A 27,956-nucleotide genomic window follows, 5' to 3' on the forward strand; every position below is an offset into this window, starting at 1 on the left:
GGAGACGTGGTCGTTCTTTGAACAGCTCACTGTGTTTCATCTTGTTTTTATTACAAAATGTCTGTACAACAAAACAAAAATACACAAAATAACCATTTCTTTCAACGACAAGGTGAAAACCAAAAATTCTGTTCAATAATCCCTCTTTTTAAAACCCACCAGATAATACAGGGGAATTGAATGTCTTTAACCTGTAAAGTTCCTATGCAAAACAACCCTGCAGGATGACATGACATCATGCACAGGAACAGACCAGAGAACACAGAGTGTGAAAATGACCTCTCATGCCAGTGAAAAACTGAACAGCAGTCAGCACGGGTACTTTATCCTCTGTCACATTCTCTTTGGCTTTAAGCCAGCGTGCTCAGTCATCCACCTAATTCTGCAGAAATGAGTCAAAAATCTCGCTCTCTGGGCACGGCAGAGTATGAAAAGTCAGGTGAGGTGGTCTGGAAATAAGTCAATCCTACATTTCCCTTGTCTAGCAGTGATTTAGAAATCAGCCATGGAAAAGAGGCACTATGGTGCAGAAAGAAGGCTCTCAGTCTAATAACTCTCATTCTCAATGATTGCTGAGGTACAAACTGAGGTTGCAGTCAGCTAGGGTCTTACAGTTGTAGATAAAGTAGTATATTAACATTTTAAAGCACCTGAAGTTACTTTTCCTAAATAAGAGATCCTTGTTTGTACAAAAATATCCATACTGTTGTAATAGCACAGCAGTGAGACCGCACTGAATAACATCGAGAGCTTCCATACAAGGAAACAATAATGCTTTGATTCAGTATTCAAGTGGAGTTTAGAGTGGTGCAAGAGTGAGCCCCAAAACCCGGAAGTGAGTTAGCATTTTAGCCCTCCCAGTTCCCTCGTCTCAAAGTCAACAGGTTCTTTGAATGGGGTTTAGTTAGATGTCTGAAATAAGGTCTGTGCTTAACACAAGCCTAAGAGACTAACGTTTTGTTCTAAGATGTAAAATACATCAATAAATACCCCATTTATGAATTTTGAAGCTTTTTTGTGTCATAAAAAAGATGGTGGCTAACAGGTGGCTAAATGAGACTACAGAACATCATCATATATAGCCTAATGCTAGCTTTTCAGTTCTGGTGATTGCATTTATGCTTCAAAAGTAATAAAAGTGGTGTTAATTTGTAAACATCATCTTGCTGATCAAAACCTGTAGGTATCATAATCCTGCAGTAATCCAAAATCTGATGAAAAGAATCCCACAGGCTCTGAAAGAAGGGGACCAGGGCGAAGCTAACTTCCACATCGGCCTAAAAAAATAACATCACCCCTGCAGCACTCTATTGAAGAGGAATTGCCAAGTAATATACAGTCTCTTGTTAAACAAGAAATCTGTGTCCTATGCCCTGACTCAGGTCAGTAATGGTATCACATAATTGAAGTTCTGCAGCCAAGTGGAGGCAGATCAGAGCGACAGGTGTACAATGATCGCATTTTAAACAACAAAATTCATCTGATGTCATGAAAACCTGTTTGGCACTCTCAGAAGAATCAAGTCGTGGCATTTAAAATAAGTGAACAAACTCAAGTCTGAAGTCACTGAAATATCACTTTTATATTTCCGTGTGTGACCACAGATGAAAATATAGATAGCATTATGCTAAAGGCTGAGATAACTGAAAATCATTCCCATCAGATTGTCATCGTTTTTAAGTTTCCACACAAAGAAAGTGCCAGATCAGGGCTTCATTAGAAAAACCTCACATGCAAAACTGATGATGTCACACTGAATGATCTTGCCATCAGCTGTTGCACTGAAACCTTCCCAGCAAAGTAAAGAATATGTGAACAGTAAATCATAAATATCTTATGTTTTACATGTTGTGACCGCGCTAATAGATCCTGTTACAAATGTCACAATAAAAAAGAAAACATCCAGCGTTCTTTCTCCATCTTGTAGTGAAAACTCCCAACAGCATGACAGTTTATCAACATATGATGGTGTATAAATTAATTTACATATACATGTAAATAATTCATCTTCTTTATGCAAATCATTTCCATGTACATACAAAACCACTACGTAAAAAACAACTACATGCCATCTCACAAACTAAACCAGGCTAAAAATACAAGTTATCAATTAAAAAAAAAAAAAAAACTATGTACATTTCCAAATGTCTCGCTCTCTTTTTTTTTTTTTTTAATAAGTCAATAAGCGTCTCCCCGCCAATTTACAAACCCCCAGATATGCGCGCACACACAGACACACGCTTGTGCACAAGTTTGCTCACACTGGAACATTCAGACAAACAAATGTCTCTTTGGCTGGTGTGAAGCTGTGGCACCTCGCAGTGTGTGTGTACATGTAATTACACATTTTCAAAAAAAACACACGCACACACACAAAAATAATAACACCATCTAACGGCATAGAAAATAGCTTCCGATGATGGATGTTGTGATATCTTTCCTATGCATCTGCGAATATATATATATATATATATATATATATTTATATATACCAAAACATACTGTATAAGGGTCAGCCACACATATGCCCTTGATTGTGTGTGTGTGTGTGTGTGTGTGTGTATATACTGTATGTACTTTAAAGTCACATTCAGAAGTGTGATGTGAAACTCTGTAGGAAGGCATCAATAAATAGAGATGTCAGTAAGTCTGTCTGTCTGTGTGTCCCTGGGTCTGCCGTGTTCAACAGCTCCAGCCGTCTGTCAGTCGCCCTTTGAGTTCTGTGCTGCGTCCAGGTTGACCACCTGGAGCTCCGTCAGGTTACTGCTGCTGCCGCTCGACTGCTGGCCAATCACCATCTGGAACACAACACAGCTACGTCAGGAGACGGAACAGAGAGCCAATCGCGTCATCACACAACACCCAGCACAGATGGAAGTCCTGCTACACTACATGCTGTTTGTCATAGGGTGGTGTTGTAAAAGATGCTGACGTTTTCTATAATATTTAACGTCTTTAATCTATGAAATCAGAATATGTGGAGCGCAATTTAGAAGGAAGGACTTTAACAGGTGCATATAATCAAAATACCTATATATTTTAAGCCAGTTTACAAAAAGGAACTCCCCGTGATTCACTGTAAGACTAGACTTTGTAAAGTGGATAAAAAAACATCCAAGTTTTGATTCCCATGCACTGCTACAGTGGTGTTTCGTTAAGTCTACTGCATGTGTACTTTGCTGAAAATCACAGATAAAACAAGCTGCCAGCTGATCATTCATACAAAAGAAGCAACAGGTGATGTTCCTGCGGCCTCTGTGTGCCAGTGCTCTGTTAGGATGCATTAGTGAGGTCACGTGGCATGCTGGTTGCATAGGGAATATGAGAGTTTCACTTGTAAAATGCAGATCTTGCCGTACTGGGTGTAGCTGCACCGCTGAGACGGGGATCTGCACCGTGCCTGGAGGTGCTGTGAGGAACACCTGAGGGACAGAACCTGGGAGAGGGAAGAAGAATTGCATTGTGTTTATTTGAAGTTATGCACAACCCAGTGGGCGGTGTGTGTGTGTGTGTGTGTGTGTGTGTCTGTGTGTGTGTGTGTGTGTCAAGCCTGTGTTGCTCACCTGTGTCTTGGGCCTGTGCGTGGGAAACCTGCATGGCCGAGGTGCCCTGGGAGAAGGCGTTGAGCACGGCCAGCCCCCCGTCAGCCAGCCCCGGCGTGGAGGCGTACATCACTGTGTGGGGGCTGGGGTACATCATGTGACCCGCGACAGATGTTGGCACTGACGAGGTGACGATGGTTGCTGGGAGACTCACTGTTGCTGGAAGAGAGAGCAGTAGGGAAGGGAGGAGGGAGAGAAAGTAAATGTCACACTGAGGGCAAAAGGTGTGTGCATACATTGGCCAGCAGATGGCGCTTAATATCTGTCAAAATTCAACTGCTCACTCCTACTTGTGCAGCGTGTAGTGGCACGATAACACTTTTCTCGAGGACACAGCTCATTCCAAACAGGAGCAGAAAGAAAAACACCACACAATATAATTTTCTTGAAAAATTGTGCAAAGTGCTGCCACTCATTCAGATGCTGTTATATTTGCACTTTTGGGCCAAACTAAAATTCTGATGGTGGGTTTGTACAAAAGTGAACTTCATAAAAGCTTGCATATCATTACATTTTAATTTTAGATTCTGCACTTGACATTTTTTGTGGTAAAATGGCAAAAATGGAGCTGATTCACCAATAAAACAAAAAAAATGACAGTTTTGCTTTTGGGTGTGACCTACCGGTGGAGTTTGTGGAGGTGTGGGAGATGTCCGGGCTGCTGTCACTGTTGGAGGTGGACTGGGTGTTGGGGTGGACCTGGATCGCCTGGAGCTGCTGGGGAACCCCCGCGCCTGGAGACACACAGAGGGCATACAGCCACTACAGTAAGTCATCAAACATCCCACACAGGGAATAGCGGGAGCTGCAGTATGGGGACTGCAGCAGTGGGGGTGGCATATGGTAGCACTGGCTGGCAGCAGATGGCGCTTAATATCTATCTCAATTCCAGGGCTAACTCCTACTTGAGCAGTGTGTAGTGGCAGAATAACACTGTTCTTGAGGACACAGCTCAATCAGGAGCAGAAAGAAAAACAGTGCATGTAGGAGGAATACAACACAACCTTATTCTTGTGGGACAGCAACACACAAGAGGACCTTGCTGCCACTCACTGAGATGAGATGCTGTTACATTTGCATATTTAGGCCAAACTAAAATTCTGATGGCGGGTTGCACACAGGTGAAACTTCATAAATGCTACTGTATGCCATCACGAGTCATGAATGTTGGCATATGGTAGCAGCAGCGGTAGAAGCAGCACTATTTGCTGAGGTAGAAGAAGTAGTTGTGCAAGTAGCATTAGTAATCATTAGGTGCATGATTATTAGTAGAGCAGAAGAGTTAGCATTAGCAGTCCTAGCAGCAGCAGCGGCAGCTTTATGGTGATGTGATTGTGATTAGTATAAAGCAGGCACAGTCGTGGCAGAGCAGGTCACCTGTGAGGGAGACAGCAGCAGGGAAGCGGAAGACAGCCTGCTGTCCCTGCTGTGGCTGTGGGGCGGCGGCCAGGGCCTGACCATGCTGCCCCTGGAGGGCCAGGGAGTGCTGCTGCAGCTGGCTCAGAGGAATGGTGGGGGTGCCGGGGGGGAGAGGAGTGCCTGCTGGAGGGGCACACACACACACACACACACACACACACACACACACACACACACAGAGGGGGGTTGAGACTGAGTGCGAAAGGATAGCACAGCTTGAAAAAGTGCTAATTGTACAGGTGAACGCCCTGTTTAGCTAGTGATGCAAAGTTGACATTTTTTACTTATGTTATACATTATCAAACATTTAATATTATTTATCCACCTGGCAAGTTCTGTAATTGGGTAGATAACATGACTGTTGCACAACAAAGCAAGCGGCAATGAAGGATCTTAATTTTAAAGTAGAGGTGGACGATATGGCCAAAATCGTCTATCATGGTATATGTAATATTATATCACAGTAACAATATATATCATGATACAGTCATTGTACTGTAAATCCAATTAAGAGATGGTTGGGTAATAGCCTGAGAGACAACAATGAAAAAAACTGCCTCACACTGGACACCACTTGAGTAAAAATAAAGTTAATAGAATTAATCAACTCTAAAATTCATTCAAAATTAAAGGCTAAAGGCTCCTGGGAAAAATTATTTTAAGTGTTACAGGTTTCTGTATTTACAACTTCGCTCTCGTCCGTCACATCTGTACAAATAGTGCTACCTTGTGAGAGAGCCGGATTCGCAAGATTGCAAGAATCATGAGAATCACGAGAATCCAGCCATGATATGCTACGTAGCCTGCCCCGTGAATGTGAATTTGCATTTCCAAGGAGAGCAAAGGAATGACCCGCCCTACTCTCCCACTGATTGGCTAAAACTGGTTGCCTTTGTTGGTTGGATTGGTTAGGTTTAGGCAAGAGGAGTGCGACTGGTAGGACCCTACAATACCAGAGTGACGACACTTCCATTGACTCCTGTGGTATGCTTAAGTTAAGCTGCACACCCCCTCTAGTGGGGCATGAAGGCATTACCTTTCCGACCAGAAAACCCATTCACTTACAGTATGTCTGACGCGCACCTGCTTGTAGGTTGATGAAAACGGCCTTGTTTTTACTTTTATTTGTCTTGGTCATATTAAGTCATGCTTATAATTTGTTTATTTCAAAATGTAGAGAGTAACATTATGGTAGACAACTGTTTTTTTTTTTTTAACCTGTAAATGGGTCACCGATGCTCCTTTTACAGTAGATTATGGTTGATTATGGCTAAAGTATACTTGCTGCACGAAATGCGTGCGCATGCACTTTTCGTGCACGTTTGGCTGCCACGCGTATTTTGCGGTCATTTGGCGCGTAGACCGCACACTTTGCTGCGAGGTAGCGTGACGCGTACGCGAGATGCAATATTGACATGAACACTAGAGGCACTCGTGCGAAGTATACCTAGAGACTGTGAATGTGAGGTCGGAGGTCATCACAATGGCATCGAAAGCATCGACGAACATGCGGAAATATTCCCTGTGCTTTTCCTCATTGATTGCTCGCATGGGTAAAACAAGGGAAACAAACTCCCCATGTGATTGGTTAAGGGGCCGCACATACTATCTCCGATGGCGGCGGAGACGACGCCTTTTCCTCTGCCGAGATCTTAACAGCAATAAAATTATGATCTCCCCTTCATCGAGAGTGTCCATGTTTGTGTTTATCCGGACATACACTGTCATTGCCTTCTTCGCTTTTCGTGACCTCTGTGTCTGAGTGCTGCGGTCTGCCCCTAGCGGAGACCACCAGTATCAGGCGTTTTGGCTGCATCGACGAACGTCCGTGCTGCAGCAAGTATACAAACAGGTGCAGCACACCGTGTACACGTAGGTTTGGCCACGCAGCAAGTATACTTCTTGCTTTATGCTTTTAGGTTTGCTTGACTTTGGAAATGCACAAGAATTCCTGGTCGGCAGCAATGCAGCAAGACTGAGGTTCAGTCAGTTCTTGGTCGGATACAACGTGCTATCCCGCCACTAGAGGGCACGTGACCAACTTTCCGCTTGACCAACATGTGTCGCTATTCTGGTATTGTAGGGTCCTAGGGTAACAATGTTGGGGTAAGCCAATCAGAGGCAAAGTAAGGCAGAGGGGGGCGGGTCATGTCTTCGCTATCCTGGAAACGCAAATTCGCACCCTAGTTAGCTCTCGTGGTAGAAATGGTATTACCATATCTCCTCCAGCAGTGATTACCTTTCTACTGTCACGTTATAAAGTATCATATTGCTCAACCGTATTACAAGTAGCACACTGTGAAAAAAACAGGGACCCAATTGTAAAAACATTTCTCCGTAGCGCAACTATTGGTCAAAAACTCCCACACACAGGGTACCTTTAAGTTGATGTTACATTAAAAACATCACCATAAAGTTGAATGTTTTTACAAAAAGGTCAGTGAAAATAATGCTAACATTCAACACTACATACGGTAGATTCAATACGTACGTGGTTGCTTAGTCAAGTGACGCCTACTGTATGACTGTATGAAGTGGTGATTAAGCAGTTGGCTGCCACCTTGACATTTAATTCTTTTCAAATGGTGCGCGATTTGTTTCATTTGCTTATTATCAAAGTGTTTTCTTCAACAAATGGCAGATATTTCATTTCAGAACATGACTCTGGAGTTACACCCTCACATTTGGTCACATGCTCCATAAACAGTTGCTGCAGTAGGGTGGGCAGGCCGTTTCAAGCTGTCAACTGAGGAGGTTTTAGTGTGGGAGGGTGTGTTGTTCCACCTGGCACTGCTGCTATGTGCCAGACAGGTGGTGAAGAGGAGAGAGGGAGAGAGAGAGAGAGAGGGTGGAAAAAAGAGAAAAAGAGAGAAGGTTGGAGAGGGAGGAGAAAGATGGAAAAAGAAAAAAAGGGGAGGGGGGACAGAGACATGGCTGTCTTTCAGCTGTCAGTCATAATAACACACAGGATCTACTAGTGGTCATGGTGTCTGTTCAGTTGTGGCAGGCAACCAACACACTGCAACAACTAGCTTGTGACATTGCTGCAAGTACTTAGAAAATACAACACAGCCGAGCACAGGGCCTGTTCTGCTTCACAGCTGCAACACACACTCCTGTCTACATGTTAACAACAACAACAACAACATACACTGTAGTAAAGAGTGCACCTAAATGTCAACCAGCCTCTTTCAGTCCAAACAAATATTCCACAGCGCTGAGCTTCTTAAACAGATAAGATAATATCTAATTAAAATATTGTGATATTTAAGTATTCATGATGTCATTTGGGAAACTGTGACCTCTTGGCATCCCCTGGCTCCACTTTGAGGCCCCAGTATTTCCCAGCACATTGACCATGAAAAGGAAGTGAACTGAATAATTACTGGGGAAAAGCCAATTTGGAAACATTTCAGGGATCCCCAAATCAGAGCCTGTCGTCCCAAACTCCTCATTGAGTTGGTACGGTAGAGGTCCCTTGTGTTTAAGAGTGTGTCTGTGAAGTCCCCTTTAATGAAGGGTCATGTCTAGTTCAGGACCACTCTGTCACAAAGCTCCGGCTCCACAAAGTACGTCTCAATTATAATTTCAGCACAAGCCACCGATCCTTCATTGAATATTCATGACTAATTATGGGCCATGTTCGTCATCCCTCATTGCCAGGTCTATTGTGTCCCTCTCACCTAATTATTCCTGTCCCCAAGTGACAATCAAAGGCAGGGCCCGTCGCCAATAGACGTGGCTTTCCTGGATACTGAGGGCTTTGTAAAAACCAGAGGCCACTGAGTGCTGATGACTGGATATGAAGGGCTGTTGTGTGAGGTAAACAGCTTGAAGAGAGAGAGGCACGACCACCCCGAGATGGCTGAGGTCACGGCACAGTGCCATTCAAATTCTAATCAGCTAATAAGCTAGACAACACAGTGACATTAACAAAACATGAAGCCTGCAGAAGCATCAGTTCAAAAGGATGAGGTTAAGATAAACAAACCATAAAGAATATAATTAAGAATTGTAATAATTAAGAATTCAGACAGAGCTCTGGATGTTGAGGTGAAGACAGCCATTGTTTTGCTCTCCTACATACCAGGCATGAAAGTAAAGCCTCCGGGCAGCTGCATAACCCCCGCTGAGGCGCCGGTGGTCTTGAGGACGGTACCGTTGGCGCTGACGTTGCTGCTGGCCGAGATGGGTGCCAGGTAGTTGGTGATGGGAAACGAAGGCCCGCTGCTCACCTGCATGGTGGTGGAGGTGGTGGGCACTGTGCACTGGGTGCTGCTGGTACTGCCTGGTAGGCTGGCTACCGTAAATGTCGGCTTAAGTGTATCCTGTGAGAGAAAGAAAACGCTATTAGTAGGAAGACAGAAGAAGGTCATTAGATTTAATTTAATTACTACTGGACTCTGTCATGGAAGAAGGTGTAAGTTGAGGGCAATGCCAGCAATTTAGTATAACCCTTCCATGAACTTATGGGATTCGCAAGAGACTGTTTTAAAAAGGAATTGTGAAGATCAGCCACCGAGATATCCAGACTTATCATCCCAAGTGTGGGTCAAGCTCAAGCGGCAATCTTCCAGCAGAAAAATAAAGCCAACGCTTAAGTGCGAAAAACTGCAGTTCTTTTAATGGCCACTTGAGGCTAGCTCCAAGAGCAAGTCAATGCCCATAGCCACCCACATTAAAATAGCCAACTTCACAGCAGGAATAAACATGTTTACGGCCTGGTACAACAAACGGTTTTTGTCCCTGATTTTCTTCTTCCTGACAAGTTATGCATAATTAAGGGCGTGGCCGCTTTGAGTACCAGGTTAGACCATCAGTTGACAAGTCTCTACCACAATGACAATATTGGTTAGGTAATATAAGCATGGCATGACCACAGATTGACAGATTGAGTATTGGCGTAGCCAAAGCTATTTCAGTGTGTTTTCAGTTCATGAAAAGTTCATTGTAGTGTTCTGGTCCTCTAAGAAAGTCTTGTTCAGCATTTGGATATCCTAAACAACCCTCTGAGGAGTTGGATATTCAGTCTTTTGCCAAGTACATTTCAATTTAAATGGTTTTAAGCCTGTTTTTCACTTGCGAAAATTAGCATTAGCATTATCACAGTTAACCATAACTGTAAATGCATCATGCTAACCAAGCTAGCAGCTAGCATTAGAGTTATCTCCACTTTCTTGTTTCAATATTGTCAACTCGAGGCTTCAAAACAGGGATCAACAAACCAAAGGGTGATGTCACGGTGGTTACGTCCATTATTTTACACAGTCTATGGCCAAGCTCCAAAAAACACTGGCTCCTTCAATTCCCATATTGCAACTCAGTAGTGTCTATTGTTAGGCTTTCCCTGGCTGGTTAATGCCAACAGCTTTCAGTAAGAGAAGATAAAAACATATTCATCCAGGGGGAAACTGTTACAGTTACAATACAAACTGAATAACTGTGCAGAGCAGATAAACAAAAAATTAACAGTACAGGTTATCAATAAGGTGCAAAGACCAAATGCACACAATGCCAGAAATGTAAGCAGTCAAATAATGACCCCCACATCTAAAGTTTGTAACACTGTCTCGAGCCAAGCTCAAGCCAAGTCCAAGATAACCCTGATGACATCATCAGTTGCTTGTATTTCAAACTGACGCACTAGTTCATGCTCTGTTCTGCTATAAGTCATTATCCCAGTGACCGCAAAAGCAACACCAGGAAAGTTTCACATGAGACCACCTAAAACAACACCGTTAATGGGGCCTTTCCTCTTTAAGCAGGAGGAGGAGGCTTTAATACTTGCAGTGTTTTCAGGGATCAATGGATGGGTGACAGAAACCAGAGAGGGTTTAATAGACGAAGGGCAAATGACATAAACAAGGTAGAGAAACAGGCTGGGACCCTCTAATTGCATCCATATGTAAAACACTTAGCAGAGCAGTGAGTGTTTCTCTGACCAATCAATTCTTACAAAGAGTCTAAAAAGAGCCAACAGTTACATTAAGTTGGAAAAATAAAATCATGTCTTGGAATATTAGTGGAGGATTGTGGCTTAGCGCTAACTGAGAAACATATCCAATCCTTTTAAAATGCTACTCCATAATACATAATGACCAACAGAGGAAAAGATATAAAATCCAAAACAGGTTTGTAGAAACATGACTGTGTATCCTCTCTGAATATTGCCACACATGACCCATCATCATCTACCTGCTTACCCTGCTACAATTAAGGTCCAGCCACTGCTCAGACAAACTCTATTGAAGAGTAACAAAAACATTATTTCTGCTCTCATTTTTCACGGAGTTACTATGACAACTACCTGACCATGTAACATGACATCTCAGTAAAACATGTAGCGATCAGGCAGACGAGATGCTCACATAAATTTAAGATCAATGGAGGTGAGACGTAGCATGGTAGCACACGCTAATGTGAGCACTGAACAGCAGAGCAGGATGTGCTGGTGAGTGGGCTGCATGATAAGAGCAGGGTAGGCGTTAGGCCGGGACTATAAAGCACATCTAAACCCACCATGCCTGGTTCTACACACTTATACAAACACTTTACCACTTGATACTAATGATCTGTAATAGCAGCATGGGAACAAGCCTACACATTAGAAGGCATGGAAGAGTTTCCATGGTCCTGTGGGTTTAATGCTCCTAGATGGTTTGACTGAGCATAGATACTGAGATGTTGCTGAGACACATCAGTAGTGGTATAATATTACCTATTGGTGTATATTAATAATTGGTGTGATTAGGTCTGGGCAATATATTGTATTATATCATGATTTTTGATGTCGTAATATCCTAAGTATTGTCTTGCCCTGGTTTCAAAGGCTGCATTAAAGTATAGTGAGGTACTTTTCTATACCTACAACATTGTTGTAGCTGTTCTATTTTCTGCCTTCATTCACTTAAGACATTACATCCACATTACTGATGATTATTTTGCAAAAGTCTCATCATGAAAGCACCAACAGTCAACCCTTCCATATCGTCACAATATCAATATCAAGGTAATTGGTAAAAAAAAAAGAAAAAAAAAGTATTGTAATATTTGATTTTCTCCCTAACCCTACAGTAGGTGTGATCCCAAGTCCAACATGGATACATATGCTGTGGTTATAGAGGACATCATGATAGACTGTCTCATTTCAAAGGCTTCTCCACGTGTAGCCAAAAAAAATGCAGCTTTCTTTAGCTTTGGTCCTCAGCATCCCATAACGGGTTATAAACTCCCCAATCCCAGACTTTGCTGTACATTATCACTCCCTCTCCCTCCCTGTCTGTTCTATACTGCATACCATCTTATACCAGGTAACCCTGGTGATTTCAGCTTTGAACTTTGAGTCTTCATGTATTGAAGTTAGGGCTGCCATGATATCAGATTTTCACTACATGATTATCATGGCCAAAAGAGTATTTTCCATACTATATGTATGGAAAATTGAAAAATAATAATAATAATACCGTCAGCCAAATTCATCTTTAACTTTGTTTACTGTGAGTGTTGTCTCTTTTTTGGCAAATGAATTACAGTCAAACAACGAGAGTGGGAAGGTGAGGAGGGAGTCTGTAACCGAAACTGGACAAAAGCATGGACTGGACAAAAAGAGCAATTACATCTCATGGATAGTGAGAATGCAGTTGGGGGAGGGAGACAAAGCGAACACGGTATGAAACAGAAATGATTTAGCAGGAGCTGGATGATATTTACATGAAATTATCATGTGCATTATTAACATCAAATTAATATTTCATTTTTAAGCAGGCTCAGCTTGGACCTCAGGTTCGATAAAGGACATACCTTTGCAGGCCTTGTCCTTTGGAGGATCCGGCCTCGGAACTGGGCCAAAGCTATTGTGTCATAGATGCAAAGTTCTCGATACACTGCAGTAGTGTAACAGCTGAGGTGAGTGAATAAGGCTTGTTATATGGAAACAACAGCCATGTGTCACAACAGACAGGCTTACAATGAGCAAGCAAGTGCAATAAAGTGTGTTGCATCCCATAGGCTTGAAATTCTTAAAATGCACATTCATTATCAATGACAGAAAGGCCGTGTGGAAGCAAGCCAGGCCAGCCTCCCTTAGCAAAGCACTATTGGTTTTTATATGTGACTGATTACATGGGTGAGAGGTGGATGATCCAGCATGGACTCCACTGATAAGGCCTTCCAACACACACTACACTACCATGCAAACATTTCAATGCAGCTACTATACGGATTGGATCCCAGTCAGCTAACATCTTAACATTAAAGACAGTCTGCTAGTATGGCTCCCTGCAATGACTCAACAAAAGGTTGTTTATTTGATGAATTTAAAAACTCAGAGGATTAACAAATGATCAAAGGTGTTGCTTCTAACCGAAGAGTTTTCTGGCCCTCTTGACGAACAGACGGCCAAGCCGGTATTGTCTTGTACAAGCTGCCCTGAATCAAGAGTATACAGAGCCACACAGTGCTGAGCAGCTAATTTTCTCGTCTCAGATCGAGGACCTGCTGAGGGGCTCTGACAGTCCAAGGTCCTTTACCTCCTTAGTTAAACAGCAGCTGGAAAGTCAAAGGGGGAGGGCCACACAGAGGACTCACAGTTGTTCTGCCCTTTCAAACAAAAAGGAAAACGGAATAACATCACGCAACAACAATCTGTCATCCATTCACCTACCAGCTATCAGGCCTGTCATTCATCACTGAGTGATTGCTGACAGTCAGACCGTGACGCAGCTGTCAACACGTCTTCATTTGCCTGCCATTAATGTTCACTAAAAATCAGAACAAATGGGAATAACTCGCACTGCGTCGGTGTGGGGTTACAGATATTACTGTGTGCATGACAACAGGTAAAAATATCTATAAGATGGCCACGGACGAAGAGGATAGCGGTCAGAACAAAAATCAAGCCAACAGCTCTAGTTGACACTGAAGATAAAGTGCGTTAAGCTAATAGCATTGTGGTGGCATGTAGCACTTCATAGCCACAGCAGTAGCAGAGTGTCTGCGTTCGGCAGGCAAAGCAGAGACAGACCTGTGTGAGGTTTGGGGACAGGGGACAGGGTAGGGGCGAGAGTACAAACAGCTGAGGGTACAGACAGCTGGCGGGAAACCTGAGCACCTCTGAGGGGGAATTAACCCTTTCCAAGCCAGCTGAGGCAGCAGGAGGCCACATGAAGTGACAGCCGCCATCTGATTCTTAGCAGTTCTCACCACTGGGGACTCAAGAGAATGACTGAATTCCTGTAACGGACTGAGATGCTTCACCTTGTACTATCATAAAAAAAGGGACACCATGGCTTACTAAAGGGACAAGGTTATGACACTGCTCGATGGAGAAATACATGGCTTCTCTTGCCTTCCTGTCACGTTTCAACAACTGATTGATCATCCGGGGTTTAACCTATGTGGTACCTACTGGTCTAGTCAAACTTCCACTATCTCTGTGACCTACATAGCGAGCTTCCACTGACCTACTGCTTTGTTTGACCATCTCCATGTGTCTCCTGTTCAACTGGCCAGTCTATAAACAGCGCTGGCTTTTAGTTCAGAGTCAAGGCAGTGCATAGTAAACATAGGCCACAGTGGTGTAATGCATTCCCTCAGAGAAGACGTGTAGCCAAAGCCTCGGCACTGTCATTTCATTTCCTCCTGAAGTCCATGTCCTGCTCCTTTTACTACAGTCTTACACACTGATACATCACATCATCGCCGTCACTACAGTCAAGCCCCTTCACTGTCATCTTCGAACTTACTGTATGTCTAAATAGTATATATAAAATTAAAAAAAAAAAAAATCAGCTGAAACAAGTTGTCTATTAATGAGTTGTTCTTAATTTGCAGTTGTTTAAATCATGAAAGTAATTTTTAAAAACAATAGTGTCAAACTTTACCTCGTTCTAGCGTCTTATTTGTGAGAATTTTCTGCTTTTCTTTGTCGTGTGTTACATAAAACTACATATTTTGGGGTTTTGGACTTCTGGGTCACACAAGTAATTTGAAGACACCACCTTGAAGTGGTGATGGGTATTTGTCACTTTTTTTGTACATTTTACCAAACAAATAACCCATTAATTGAGAAAATAATTGGTCAATTAATTGATAGTGAGCATAGCTGTTATTCTGCCATGGTTGAATTATTCTGAATTATGACCATAAAGCTGTGTATCACCCTGAGAGGAAATTGTGGAGAGATTTCTTTCACAAATACAAAAGCTGGTTTACATCAATTTAAGTTTTTATCACAGATTTTTACCACTTGTTTTCAAATCAACCACACTGCTGCTCCTTGCTTCGGGGGGGAAAAAGCGAGGCCTGTCCTGGGGAAACACGCCACTTTGTATAATGAGGTACCAGAACGTAACAAATGAAGTCACAATTTATAGTCGTGCGAATGGAGAGCTGAGTCGTCTGGAATAAGCAATGAATCCTCTAGACTCAGAGTGCACAGCCACTGAGTGAACTCTCAATAACATGCTAAGTAATCCGTTTTACAAGAGAGGGACATTATTTCACTCCAGCAATGAAGAGATCCCAAGTATTATACATGCCGCCCCTCCTATGAACATATGAGAAACCCTAATATAAAATCGATGAGGAGGAAAAAAATTCAATAAATGCAAATCATGAGAGACACCAGCAGTCTTATTTACACACTCGAGACTTCTAGGCTTCTTTGGTTTGGTAGTGGTGCTACATAAACACGAAGTGCAGAAACCTTTTCTTGGAGCTCTTGAAAAGTTCTCTCAATGTGCTGGTTTCCAAATCTTGTGTGTTTGTAAGGGTTCTATATATGGTAAAAGAATAAAAGCCTCCGTTGCCCTCCTTTCATTAACAGATCATCATACGAAAGAGCCCGTTTTAAAGTAACAGGAAATGAGACAGTAATTAAAAAGAGTGCGACACAAATGATTCCCTATTCACGAGGGATTAATCATTCCAAATTGAAGGTGACAACTGGCAGACTCGTCCAGTGTTGGTTGGAGAGCCCATTGTGCAGTTTACTGGTGGCTGGCCCTCGTCTAATCTCCCATTTGCTGGCTCCCATCTCCCAGTCTGTCACCCTGCCAGCAACATGGAATTTGCAGCTCCATTTGGGACTGCTAAAAAAGGCAAGGCAGCCCAAGTGGAGGAGGTGCAGCCAATGGCGGCTGACCTGTCCAGTTGCTTGCTGTAAAATAAGGGGGGTGGATGGGGGTTGGGGGGGGGTTGACATAATGTTGCTTTCCTCCCCTCTAACAGCCAACATGCTGCTCTCACTGCCGACACCGCCAGAATCCCTCTGACACCACCACCACCTCCTCTCTCTACATTTAGGAGCAGCCTTGTGATAAGAGTGCATATCTGAGTAAATTAACTTTCCATTATCTCACTGATTCTCTCTAGTCACCTACTTCAAGCCACTGCTCTGCCCTTATAACAGCAGTTAAGACAGGAGGACTTAAGAAAATGATAAATACTTTATCTTTTCAAACACAGTTCTCCATTAAAAACTGCGACTTAATTATCAAATCACTTTAATTTCTCTGGGGAGACCAATTCAAATTTATACACATTTATATGCGAGCAATATGTTGAATAAAGAGGCTGTCAGACAGATCTGTCGCAGGATGTCCAAAGAGGCACAACGCAGGGAAAACAAACACGTCAGCTGTTGATCTGGACAGTGGCCTTAGTCTGGACGTTTTGCTTGCGACATAACAGCGGCAAAGACAATGTGATCTGTGCTAATGAGCAGAACAGCAAATAGACTTCACCAGGATTAGAACAGCAATAGTACTGACAGCCAGAGCAGCAGGGAACAGAGAGAGAGAGAGAGAGAGAGAGAGAGAGAGAGAGAGAGAGAGAGAGAGAGAGAGAGAGAGAGAGAGATGGAGAAAGGGAGAAAGGGAGAAAAGTGAAGAGAAAGTGAACAAGGGGAAAGGAGGGGAAAACCAGAGGAGACTGTGATACTGAGAATTCTATCCTAAGCTAGATCCTCTAAGCAAACACGAGTTGCGGGATTTGCCATCCTCTTCCAAAAATAACCCAAAAAGCATAATAACATCTGTACTGTGGCACGCCTGATATTATAAGGGAGCCACAGAAGCCATAACAATCCAAAGATCTGCTGGGGGAGACCACAATAATTACTAATGTACCCTAATTGGGAAGTATTGGTGTTTCATTACTGGTGTAACCACTTCTCCCTTGACCTTACTCATTCACCCTTATGTCAGACATTACATTTCCCAGAATGCTTTTCTACAGCCCTAAGAGAACAGTGCTGCCCGTGTTGCCTTCAGCATTTGGTTTTACGTACTTAATGTGTGCTGCGTGAGCAATAACAATAGAAAAGCCAGGGTTTTCCAGTCACGCATCTTAAACTTAATGTTTTATTATCTTAACACCAATACACTGATTGTTCTCTATGTGACTGTTGAAAGTAGGTGCCAAATGATGTTTTCAGAAAGAAGCCCACGCTCTTCGTTCTGACATCTCTTACTGCTAGAGTACATTTTGCAAGCTTGGTTTTAAAAAACAGATTTAGGTCTGGTGACACCAACCAAAAAAAATCAATTGAGCCTAGCTAGACATGCTTCAGACCGATCAGCAGATGATGAGATGATAATGTGACTCACAGCCTTTTCAAAGTTTCAAACTTTAACAAGCAATCACACAAAACTATCAGCTGTAAAAACAAGAAGTTGTAGGGTGATGCGGAGCATGACTCTGAAACTGCATGGCCTATTACATGCCTTAAAGGAGTACTTCAGTTACAAAATGACCATTTGTTTGTTAATGACTCACCCTGTGCTAAACTGAATTCAAGAAGAAAAACATTTTTTTCTTGCATGTCTCCATGGTGAACGAAGAATCCAAAAACCGAGAAAATTCTTGAATAACTGTTTAAACACAGCAAAACTATATCATAACATTTGTTTGCAAACTCTCACACAAGTCGTGCAGGATAATCCATGTCTTATTTATCCAGTTGTATGCTCAGTACTTCTCAAACACACTGGAGTAGTAGCCTGGGCAAGCGCAAGCGTTTGAACTCGCAGGTGTGCTCCTTGTCCATGCGTGAGACTGCTTATGCGGAAGTGTTTTAAAGTCAATGTAAACTGGGAGAGTAATTAATCAGTCCCTCCAGAAAATCGCGTTCTTGCGATCAGAGTAATTAACGTAAATTCAATGAAAGTCCGCAATATTTACGGGGGCTTGCAATTTTTTCAAAAGTTTCGTGATTTTTCTGCGTTTTTCCGCATTTCCCGGCTGACCAGAAGTTGTCGCGCATACAACGTCATTTGACATGTCATCAGACGCGTCATCAAATCGCGCTAATGGCATTGCAGTATGGAGAAACGCTCTGTATTGACATAAGAATTTGCACTGTTTAAATGCCTACAATATGTGTTGAATGTATTAAAATGTTATGTTTACAGAAGATGTGTCACATTGTCTGGATTGAGAGCTACAATATTCACTCAGGATTTTGCAACCTTATTGGAGTCCATGTTTTGAAACTAATTAAATAAAACTAAAGAGGAGAACTATAAAAAATATTTGCAGCGATTTTTGTAAAATTCAGTATGGTTATTATAGCAAGTGATTAATTGACTTTAAAAAAAATGTCTTTTTGTCATTAGCTGCAATTTTTGTCATTTTGCCCTCCAAAAAAAAAAAACCAAAAAAAAAAAACCTGGCCAACCAACAAAATTGGCCGCAAATTCGAGGGCTTTGGGCCGCAAATTCAAGGTTTTTTTGCCGCGAGATCCTGGAGGGACTGATTTATAAATGAATTTTGTGGGTAAAATATTCTTTTAAATTTTCTTTTAGAGAGTAATTTTGGTGAGTCGTTCAGGAGAAAATTGATAACATTTCCAGAACACACATTATATTTTTCCACATTGAAATTCAGAAGGAAACTACTGATGCTTTATTGGACAGCCAATGAAAATTACTCCTCTTGAGCTAACTGATCCGTGTTGTTACATGGTGAACATTGTGGGATGGCTGTGAGGCTTTCATTTTGTTGGACTAGCACCAAAAGTAAAAAGCCGTTTACATTCATTCACTCATGGCGGGCTTCTGACTCAATTTCAGTACCACAGCGATTCCTGAAATAGAGTATTGCATCATTTTCCACTATATGCTAGGTATAGCATCATACTTGGTGTTGGGAGTCACCCTGAGTTTAGAAATCATACTAATCGTAGTATGTATAGTAAGCAACTATCAAGAGAGAACATCCTGGATTGATGGATCTCTAACAATAGCATTTTTAACCACTGAAAAACATCAATCAAACTCCACTTGTCAGCGGTCCTTGGGCTCATTATGTATGACAATAAGAAAAAAGGTGCACAACTAAATTACAAACTGAAAGCAGGGTGATATCACCAATTGCTGTTTGTATTTTCAAATGTAATCCAACAGGAGTAAATAGGAAACAAATATTTAGCACTAGAATTTCTGCAGTCACATGATTTTATGAGCACTGCTTACAGCACCAAATTATGTCCACCTCACTTATCTCCTAAGCCTCTTTTTGTTTCTCCTCCAAAATGTCCTCCACATCCCCCATCAGCCATTGCAAACACTGAACTGTTTAGACTAGCTTGGACTGTATGTATGACATACTACTCTCTTGATGAATAGTGTCCAGACGCTGCAGAGGTGCACACAGTCACTACGCATCAGACCTACTGCACAGAAATGATCCCTCGAAATGGAGGCCTCAGTATCCACCTGCCACCTTAACCATAACGACAGCGATCCTGACATGTATCACATAATGACAATTTCTAGTGTTTCCGTCTGTGAGCAGGGCCCATGCTGGTCTCCCACAGTCATAATCGCAGTGGGGGGGCAGAGGTCACAGCGTCACTGTAAACCGCGTAAATGGACATCATATAAAATGGGACGTAATGTATTGCTCAAATGTTTCCATTCCACCCGCTCATATCTACATCCTACCATCCTTTCCATATCACTAAATGAGTGGGGGGGTAGGGGTGGGGGTGGGGNGGGGGGGGGGGGGGGGGGGGGGATCACAGGACTCTAAAGACAGCTGCAGCTTATAAGGAATGTGAGGGGCCTCAGCCAAGAGAGCAGGCAGGGAAACCATACCATATATGGCAACAGAGGCAGAATCTAATTTTTATCAATGAGCAGAGCGGGCATAAGAGTGGCTTAACATGCAAAGGTTGATCTCCCATCCTTGACGGTGTATGGTACGTGTTAGTTAGTGCCTTGTAAAAACAGCACGCAGGCAAACAGGCCTGGAAGTGTCCGTCTTCAAAGGGGCGTACTTAAGCCATGTAAACAGTAGAGGGAATCTCTGCTTCCAGCACGTGAGTGCACGAAGGTGTGGATAGCGAAGCGCGTCTGCTGATGAATTTACCGCTTCACTTCTACATCTCAAAGACCTGGGGTTTAAGAAACCTTGCAGTAATGTGGTAGAAAATACAGGGACGCACACTGCAGGTTGTCATTAAGAATATGAGGAGGTCACACAGCCAACTAACTCATTTCTGTCATGCCAATTTTTAGGTTAGCGAGTTTGAAAACTGCACAAAACTCGTGATACTCCAATATTTTCAAAAATGTAAGTTCTCTTGAACAGTCTCAGTGTTTCATCCATGAACACAAGACAGCTCCATCCCAAAATCAAAGATAAACACCAAAGTCTTCCATGTAGCCGGCTGCATGTTTCTCATCCTAACACAACCCAGACCTGCTGTGATTTATCTCTCAGAGTGTTACGAGGCTTTCCTGGATGAGGGGTCAGAAAGGTAAAGTGTAGACAGCTCCCTTTAGTGAGTGGGATAATACTCCACATCTTATCTGGCTCTCCCTTCGCTTTAGAGTGCTTTGAAGGACTGCTGAGACTTTTTGGTTTAATTAAAAATATGACTTGGTGCTCAGAACCAAACCACAAGCCCAAAACAGAGGCCACGCATATCACAGGCAAAAGTTCGAAACAGTGTTTACAATAGGACAAAGATTATTTTCCACAGCTGCTTGTGGGTTTGATTTATTTGCTCTGCTCGTGTGCTGGTCTAGCCTTTTCTGGAGAGATTTCCCACTATATCCATTAGTGACTCTCTATGGTGCTTTATCAGTTCGTTTTTTTTATATTTGCACTGCAATTCATGTCTCCGCTGTAAAGCAGACAGTGAGTCACAAAGACTTTAACTCGAGTGCCATTGTTGCTGAAAGCAGGGGAAATGGGCTGTGGGGACAGGTACAGAAATGAGCACATTCAATTTTGGGGATTCACTGCTGCAGCTTCCCTACAATCATCCCAGAAGAGATGGAGTGTATTCTTAAAGGTCCAGGATTTAGAGGGATATACTGGCAGAAATGGAATATAATATAATAAGTGTTTTCTTTCTTGTATAATCACCTGAAAATAGGAATCGCTGTGTTTTTGTTGCCTTTGAATGAGCCATTTATATCTACATAGGGAGCAGATCCTTGTTTATGGATATCTGCATGTTGCACCGCCACGTTTCTAGAGTAGCCTATGACAGACAAACCAAACACTGGCTCCAGAAAGACCCATTTGTGTCTTTGCTTCAGCCATCGTAGTTAAAGGCCCATTTGCAACAAGCAACGCCAGGAAAAAACTTACTTGTAATGTGAAACTGCTTTATTCAGTGTTTGTACCTGTTTATCACTGTGTGTCTTTGCATTAGCAAGGAAGAGACCTTAATGATAATCAGGCAATAATTCGGCTCCCAGTGAAAACTTAAGCTATTTGAGAATAATGGTGAACAAACATTAGCATGTAGTGGGTGAGCTGCCCGTCTCCGACATGCCAAACACCGTTGGAGAAACACTGATTTGCAACGTGAAACTGCTTTACTCACTGTTTTAACCAGATTTTATTACCTGGTCTGTTTGTATTGGAGAACTGGAGAGGAAAAGACCTCCCACTACAAACCTCCTGAACAATGAACACTTAAGAAATTCTTGCCAGGAGAGGTTTCAGCTTTAAATCCCCCTAAATCTTACACTCTCAATCTGTAGTTTCTGTCCTGACTGCCTGTAGGACCTGTCCCCAACAGCAGACCTTTCCACCTTTTGATTCTAACCTTTGTGTCGCCCATGCTCTCCGACTCAGACACCTGGTAGCTGAGGTCTGTCTCCTCAAAGCCCGTAGCACTCATGCGCTGGTCCGTAGAGGGGTCAGAGCGTGGTGGCGAGTCTGGCGAGTTGAGGCATGTTTGGATCAGGGCTTTGCCCGTTTCACTTGTGATCATGGGTTGGAGTTTGCGAGTGGCAAAAGTGTAGACGTGTCCCGTTTCACTGGCCACAAGAAGCAGAACCTGGGTTCCCGTCAGGGTGGAGAGTTCATAGGCCTGGGAGAGAGAAAGAACAAAATTTAAGGATGTGACAGACTAGAATTTAAACATCAGGAAGATATGGTTCACCAAATAGGGGCTTGGACTACCTTCATCTCATAAGATGAACCTCTAGGAGACAAGAAAAAAACCTAGCCGAGAAAACACTAGATCTAAAAATACGCCTGTAGTGAACCCTGACGTATAGCACAAATGAAGCTCAAATAACATGAGATAAGGTTCCCAGAATAGAGAGTGTGATATAGCTGAGAGACTGATTGCAGCAGGGGACTGGCTTGCATACACTGGGAGAGTTGTAGTAACCCGGTCTTGACGGAGGACACAAGGAATCATTCTTAACACCCAGAGGTAGCTGACTGTGAAACGTGAGGCCAGCATCACAGTCGACTGCCTCATCATTCATTATACAGCGTGCACACACACTCACATTGTGTAAAGGTAAAGCACAATGAAATTCGACTCTATCGCACACACAAACATGAGCAAACACATGCCGATGCAGCTGCACTCAGGGTGAACTCCTGAGAAAGCCTTTCTACCTAAATGAGTCATAAGTTACGTGGAGGATGCTTCTGGTGCTGTGAAGGCACAGCGCCATTACCATCACCTTGGTGAACACAGTACAGTCGGAGGTGGCTGATAGATGTGCCATTGTAAGCTGGAGCACAAGAAGAGGAGACGAATCACATTCAAATTAAAAGATTTTATTGAGCTGTTACAAAACCATGCATTCATACGGGTGTGCTCCATCATGCTCGAACACTGTGTTCATTATAGGCCCTATCAGTCCGGTCTTCTATATGTGGGCACATGCTGTAGCTGATTGTATAATTGTCTTTTGTGTGCAACGATATGACAGCAGAGCACAGACAGGCTAATGATGACCAGCTACTGCTGTAGTGGCTCAATGCTACACCGCGCTCGTTTCACCTGAGCACTTCAAACCTTAATTATATAGAGTTTTTTTTGGTGTGCGGGTGTGTTGGAGAACAGTGTTAAAAGGGATCTCTGGTTGTACAATTCACCTCAGCGCCTGCTAATGCAGTATTACAACAGGTAATGAACTACACAGCTCCAGTCGTCCTCTTTCACTACCATCTTCCTTGATTGGCTCTGCAGCAGCTATAGAGGGGTCTCTAACAACAGGGTCTGATGTTTGGCCAACATTCAAGGCAGAAAAGGGACTAATTTGTCACCTTAAGAGTGCTGGGTGGCAGCACAAACTAGATCCACACAATGCTTTAATAAGTTTCCTTGCTCCGCTGATTTTCTCATAAATATTCATGACTGCAGAGTGGGGGGGTCAACTCTGTCTGTAATTGGTTCCTCTGTCTCAAAAAACTTCCTTGTCAAGCCTATATATCAAATGAAGACAGAGTGTAAGATAGTATGGACGCAAACATGTTTGTGCAATTCAAAACAACAGAAAAAAAAACAAAACGGTTTTTCAGGTGTTATCTTGGCAGTTAGAACACGAGTCCCAAAGGTGGCCTTGTGACTATACAGCTGCCAATTTAAATCCCTGGACTCCCCTCCACAACTTCTGTTGTAGCGCTGCAAAGCCAAAAATTGTGGCTTTACAAAAAAGCGTGCAGGCGCTGTGGGCAGTGCTTCATAGGGTTATAAATCCCATGTTTCATCTCGATGTGATATTCTATTGTTTCTTTAGACAGCAATATATTTGCTGATATTAATAAGTCTACCATGACATGACTTCAATTTAATTCAATGAATGGCGCTAGGCTGCTAGCACTGTTTGAATGTTTAGGACAGGTCAGAAATGGTAACACAGATGGACCATGGGAATTTCAAAGTAAAGGTGTATCTTAGAGATGATGACGACATGTATTGATGTTTTTACTTTGCATGGATAATATTGGATTGTTGTTCATTGAATCGATATATCGATCCAGATCAATGTACTGTTACACCCGTAGTGTTTAAACAATTAGTTGAGTTAAATGACAGAAAATTAATAAACTTTTTAAAAAGATATTTAACATTGGAGCCAGTTATCCAACTTCTCAAATGTAAGGATTTGGTGTGTTTCTGTTTTTTTTTTTTTTTTTTTTTTTTAAATCTCTTTAAATTGAATAAATCTGAATTTTAGACAAGCTATTTGAGATTTCACTTTAGGCTCAGAAAAAAAGGCGATGGCGTACAACAAACTTTCATTTGGATTAATCCTTCATTTTTTCAATTGATCATTAAGTAATTTTAATTTAATTTAACACATTTTTAAACAGGTAAGTCCTGCTGAGACCTGGCCAAGACAGCAGCATAAGAAAAAGTTACAGCCAAGCAACAACCACATAAAAAGCATAAAAGATATACAGTAACATGTAGAAATATTACAACACCTACGCACAATGACAAGATCCAACCGAATCATTCACCCTTATACTTATGAGAGCTTTAAAATCAGGAAGAGAGACCAATTCACATAGTTTCAAAAAGAACAGAGCACATAAAAGCATATGTAATGATTTTTAAAAATGTCAATTGAAAGTACCTGGAGTCCAAGTGTCTTCAAAACCCCAAACTACTCAATTCAATATGATATAAAACAGTAAAAAGCAACAAATCTTTACATTAAAGAGCTGGAACCAGTGAATTTTTGACAATTCATTAATTAATCGTCAGTATTTTTTACTGAATCATTTCCTCTTAAACAATCAGCACTAGATATATCATATAGGGGAAAGCTCAGGTGTCAATAATAACATTAATAATGGCTGTATTCCATGTAGGCAAGCCAGTTTCAGAGACCCAGTTTTGTGCATGTTGGCTCACTTGCATGGTGCATTGGGCCACGTAAATGGAATGGAGCCAAAATGTATGTTACTAGTCACATCTGTGGTTTTAACAAGTCAAAATGTCAGCCATGAAAGCAACCTTTAGAGCATAGATGCAAAAAGAGCAAACATGAAAACATAACCTTTACTGGTCAGATGATGGAACCAAAATAGGAATCACAATTAATTGAGTAATGCCACGCCTCAAATTGAAGTAACAATCTGTGTTGCGCAAGTATTTACATGCACGTAATCAAAAGCATATCTGAGAAGAACACAACTAGGCCTATGCTTCACTCACCACATCCTTCAAAAAAAAAAAGCAAAAAAAATAAATTTAAAAAAAAGGCTCATCCTAGAAACCAGTTTGAGACCAGTCTACTATGAATCTTCCCACTCCACCCACCACTCAATTTCTGTGATGGTTGACATAGTGTAGGCAACATTTCCAAAAAATCTCTATCCGCACAGTGTGTCAAATAGTGTTCATGTTGCCAAGAGCCTACATAAAGACACCTCAGTTTCCACGACAACAGTCTGGGATACATAAAAAAAAGAGAAATACAGCAGAGTACACAGTACAGGCTCTTCAAAGTAACACGGGAACAAATGAAAACTCCTGCACTACAATAAAGCATTGTGTTTGTTTAAAGTTATAATGAAAAATGGCCATGTCTACAGCAAAACAACTGCTGCTGTGCTTCTGGTCAACAGCTGACCTCGTCCCCAGATAATCAACTCTGATGCCAAATAGCAATACTTTATCATAGCAGCAATGGCGTGCTTGAGTTGTTGATTTCCAGTGAAATACTGGCACTGAACTTAGCAGACAGTAATGGAGGCAATTATGACTAACACTGAGCAACTTCTGTCTTCTTTAATGTCAACTGCTTATGTGCCAGACTCAACTCTTACAACTGAAACCAACACAAGTCACTGGATGAGGCTGGATGCTTGTGTCAAACTGTACAGCGCCATAATGCATGCACAGACAGTCCCCGGCTCCTGTCTTCTGTTTGAGTGCTCTTTGACTGTCCTCTGATCTCGTTTCCCTGGGGTTTAGTCAGCTGTTGGCACCTACAGGCCCGCTGCTGCTCACCACCGCATGGCTGCTGCCTGCAAGCAAAGCCCTGCTTCACAGTGACAGAGGGAACAGCCTGCGCACTGAGGGCTACTGCTTGGGAACTACTTCCAACAGTTCTGGGCCCTTCTGTCTGTCTGTCTGTGTATGAGTGCATGAATGAGAGTGACAGTGTATCTGGAGATCTGTGTGTGTCAGGCTCTGTGTGTGTGTGTGTGTGTGTGATGGTTGGGGTGGGCATGCATGGTCATAAATAGAATTGTCATTTGCTCAAGTCTATTTAAAGCCAATTGCCTGTCATGAATGTTCTGACTCCCTCACATCCAGTGAGTCAGTTTGTGCCACAATTGTTTTTGTCTTTTATAAGAAAGAAAATGGTCTGATTTACAACAGGTCATAAGCCTCAAACTATGATGTAGGCCCACTATCATGTTACCCACTGGTGTGATGATTGGTGTAACCTTAACCTCACTGTTTATTCCATGAATGAATGATTTCCCAGCACCATATATTACAGGCCTACTGCAGTAGGCTACAGGCCAAACAACACTCAAGTGACACTCAAATGTTACAGTGGTTGGATGAGATCCAAAGGCAGTCGCCTGACTCACCTTTTTCATAATACCAGTCTTCCTCTTGCTGAAAGTGGTGTACCGTCTCAACTTGTTGTCAATAAATTCCATCTTTATCTTTACGCGCCCACGTGTTTTCTTCCCCGGCTTTGCCCCGGCGACCCCTCCGGGTACCATGCCGTAACCTCCGGGAGGAATCCCCACCTCCTGCCCCGTCACCGCAGCCTCCATCTCCCCTCTCTCCCGCTTCACCCCTCTCCTGCTGTCCCCGAGTGAACCCACTGGGTCATCATCATCTCCGGAGTCCGAGTCATTATCCGAGCCGCTGCACAGAGGAGCACCCTCTCTGTCCGGGTCGAACCTGGCTCCGTGAGGCAACACAACTCCCGTGTTCAACCCCACCACCATGTTGCCCTGGACGGCGGTCTGTAGAGGGGTCACACCAGTCCCGTTCCCCGGTCTCGCGCCTCTCGGACCCCCTGGACCATTAGCCCCCAGCATCCCGACGGCGTCTCTTTCCCCCTGTCGCCCGGCAGCACCGGCACTCTCGCTGACCCCCGGTAAAGCTTGCCCTGCTCTGACCAAAACGGGACGGATCCCGACAACCCCCGAACCGTGTCCTGTGGTACCTCTGCCTGACGCTGACCCGTTTCCAGATGGTGCCGATCCAACCCGGCTCGGTAACATTCTATTTACTGAACCGGGTCTCTAAACACCAGCCAACAGAGCTGGAGCGCGTTGTCTCGTAAATGGCTGATACAACGCATACACGCCTGGGCTACACAATGTAAACAAACCAGAGCGGTCGGTGGTTTGGAGACTCCAGGAAATTACCGAGACAAACTTTCGAAAGTGATGCTGCCCCCAAGACCCTTCAACCCCGGCTCAGTTTGGTTCACCCTCCTCCTCTATTTCCAAAACTCTGAGCACTTTCTCAAAAAGGAAAACGCGAAGAGCGCCCTGGATGTCGAGCCGCCATGTCATGTAGTCCGCATTGCGAACCGAAAATAACCCTCGTGTCGGCCTGCTGGCGACCAAATACTCATTTTTACTCCATTAATACCGCAATATTTATCTCATCACGGCTCCATGACGCATAAAAATATCTCGTTTTTAAACAGCGTTTACGACAGCGGAGTGATATGACA

General features: G+C 42.9%; 1 protein-coding gene across 4 annotated transcripts; it reads right to left on the reverse strand.

Moving 5' to 3' along the window:
* Nucleotides 1-10: 10 nt before the first annotated feature.
* Nucleotides 11-27,919, reverse strand: srfb (serum response factor b). Of its 4 annotated transcripts, none has more exons than XM_050070529.1 (8): nucleotides 26,848-27,919; nucleotides 22,091-22,357; nucleotides 9,109-9,349; nucleotides 4,980-5,141; nucleotides 4,226-4,336; nucleotides 3,564-3,761; nucleotides 3,360-3,436; nucleotides 11-2,798 (listed from the first exon to the last, which is right to left on the reverse strand). In XM_050070529.1, the coding sequence occupies exons 1-8, from the start codon at nucleotides 27,493-27,495 to the stop codon at nucleotides 2,703-2,705; spliced, it is 1,800 nt and encodes a 599-aa protein (XP_049926486.1). In that variant the 5' UTR covers nucleotides 27,496-27,919; the 3' UTR covers nucleotides 11-2,702. The 4 variants fall into 4 exon arrangements, with proteins under 4 accessions (XP_049926486.1, XP_049926487.1, XP_049926485.1 ...); XM_050070530.1 differs by having other exon boundaries at nucleotides 3,335-3,436; nucleotides 4,980-5,144; nucleotides 26,848-27,918; XM_050070528.1 differs by having other exon boundaries at nucleotides 4,980-5,144; nucleotides 26,848-27,916.
* Between the last annotated feature and the right edge of the window lie 37 nt (nucleotides 27,920-27,956).

The sequence above is a fragment of the Epinephelus moara genome, chromosome 19 (assembly GCF_006386435.1).
Source record: "Epinephelus moara isolate mb chromosome 19, YSFRI_EMoa_1.0, whole genome shotgun sequence".
Taxonomy (NCBI): Eukaryota; Metazoa; Chordata; class Actinopteri; order Perciformes; family Serranidae; genus Epinephelus; species Epinephelus moara.

Bases quoted from the DNA above. Each gene is read 5' to 3' on its own strand.
- srfb (XM_050070528.1), bottom strand. From the start codon at position 27,495: ATGTTACCGAGCCGGGTTGGATCGGCACCATCTGGAAACGGGTCAGCG. The intron at 22,358-26,847 runs GTGAGTCAGGCG...TCTCTCTCCCAG, and splicing joins AGACTGGTATTATGAAAAAG to GCCTATGAACTCTCCACCCT. The intron at 4,337-4,979 runs GTGACCTGCTCT...GTGTGTCTCCAG, and splicing joins TGCTGCTGTCTCCCTCACAG to GCGCGGGGGTTCCCCAGCAG.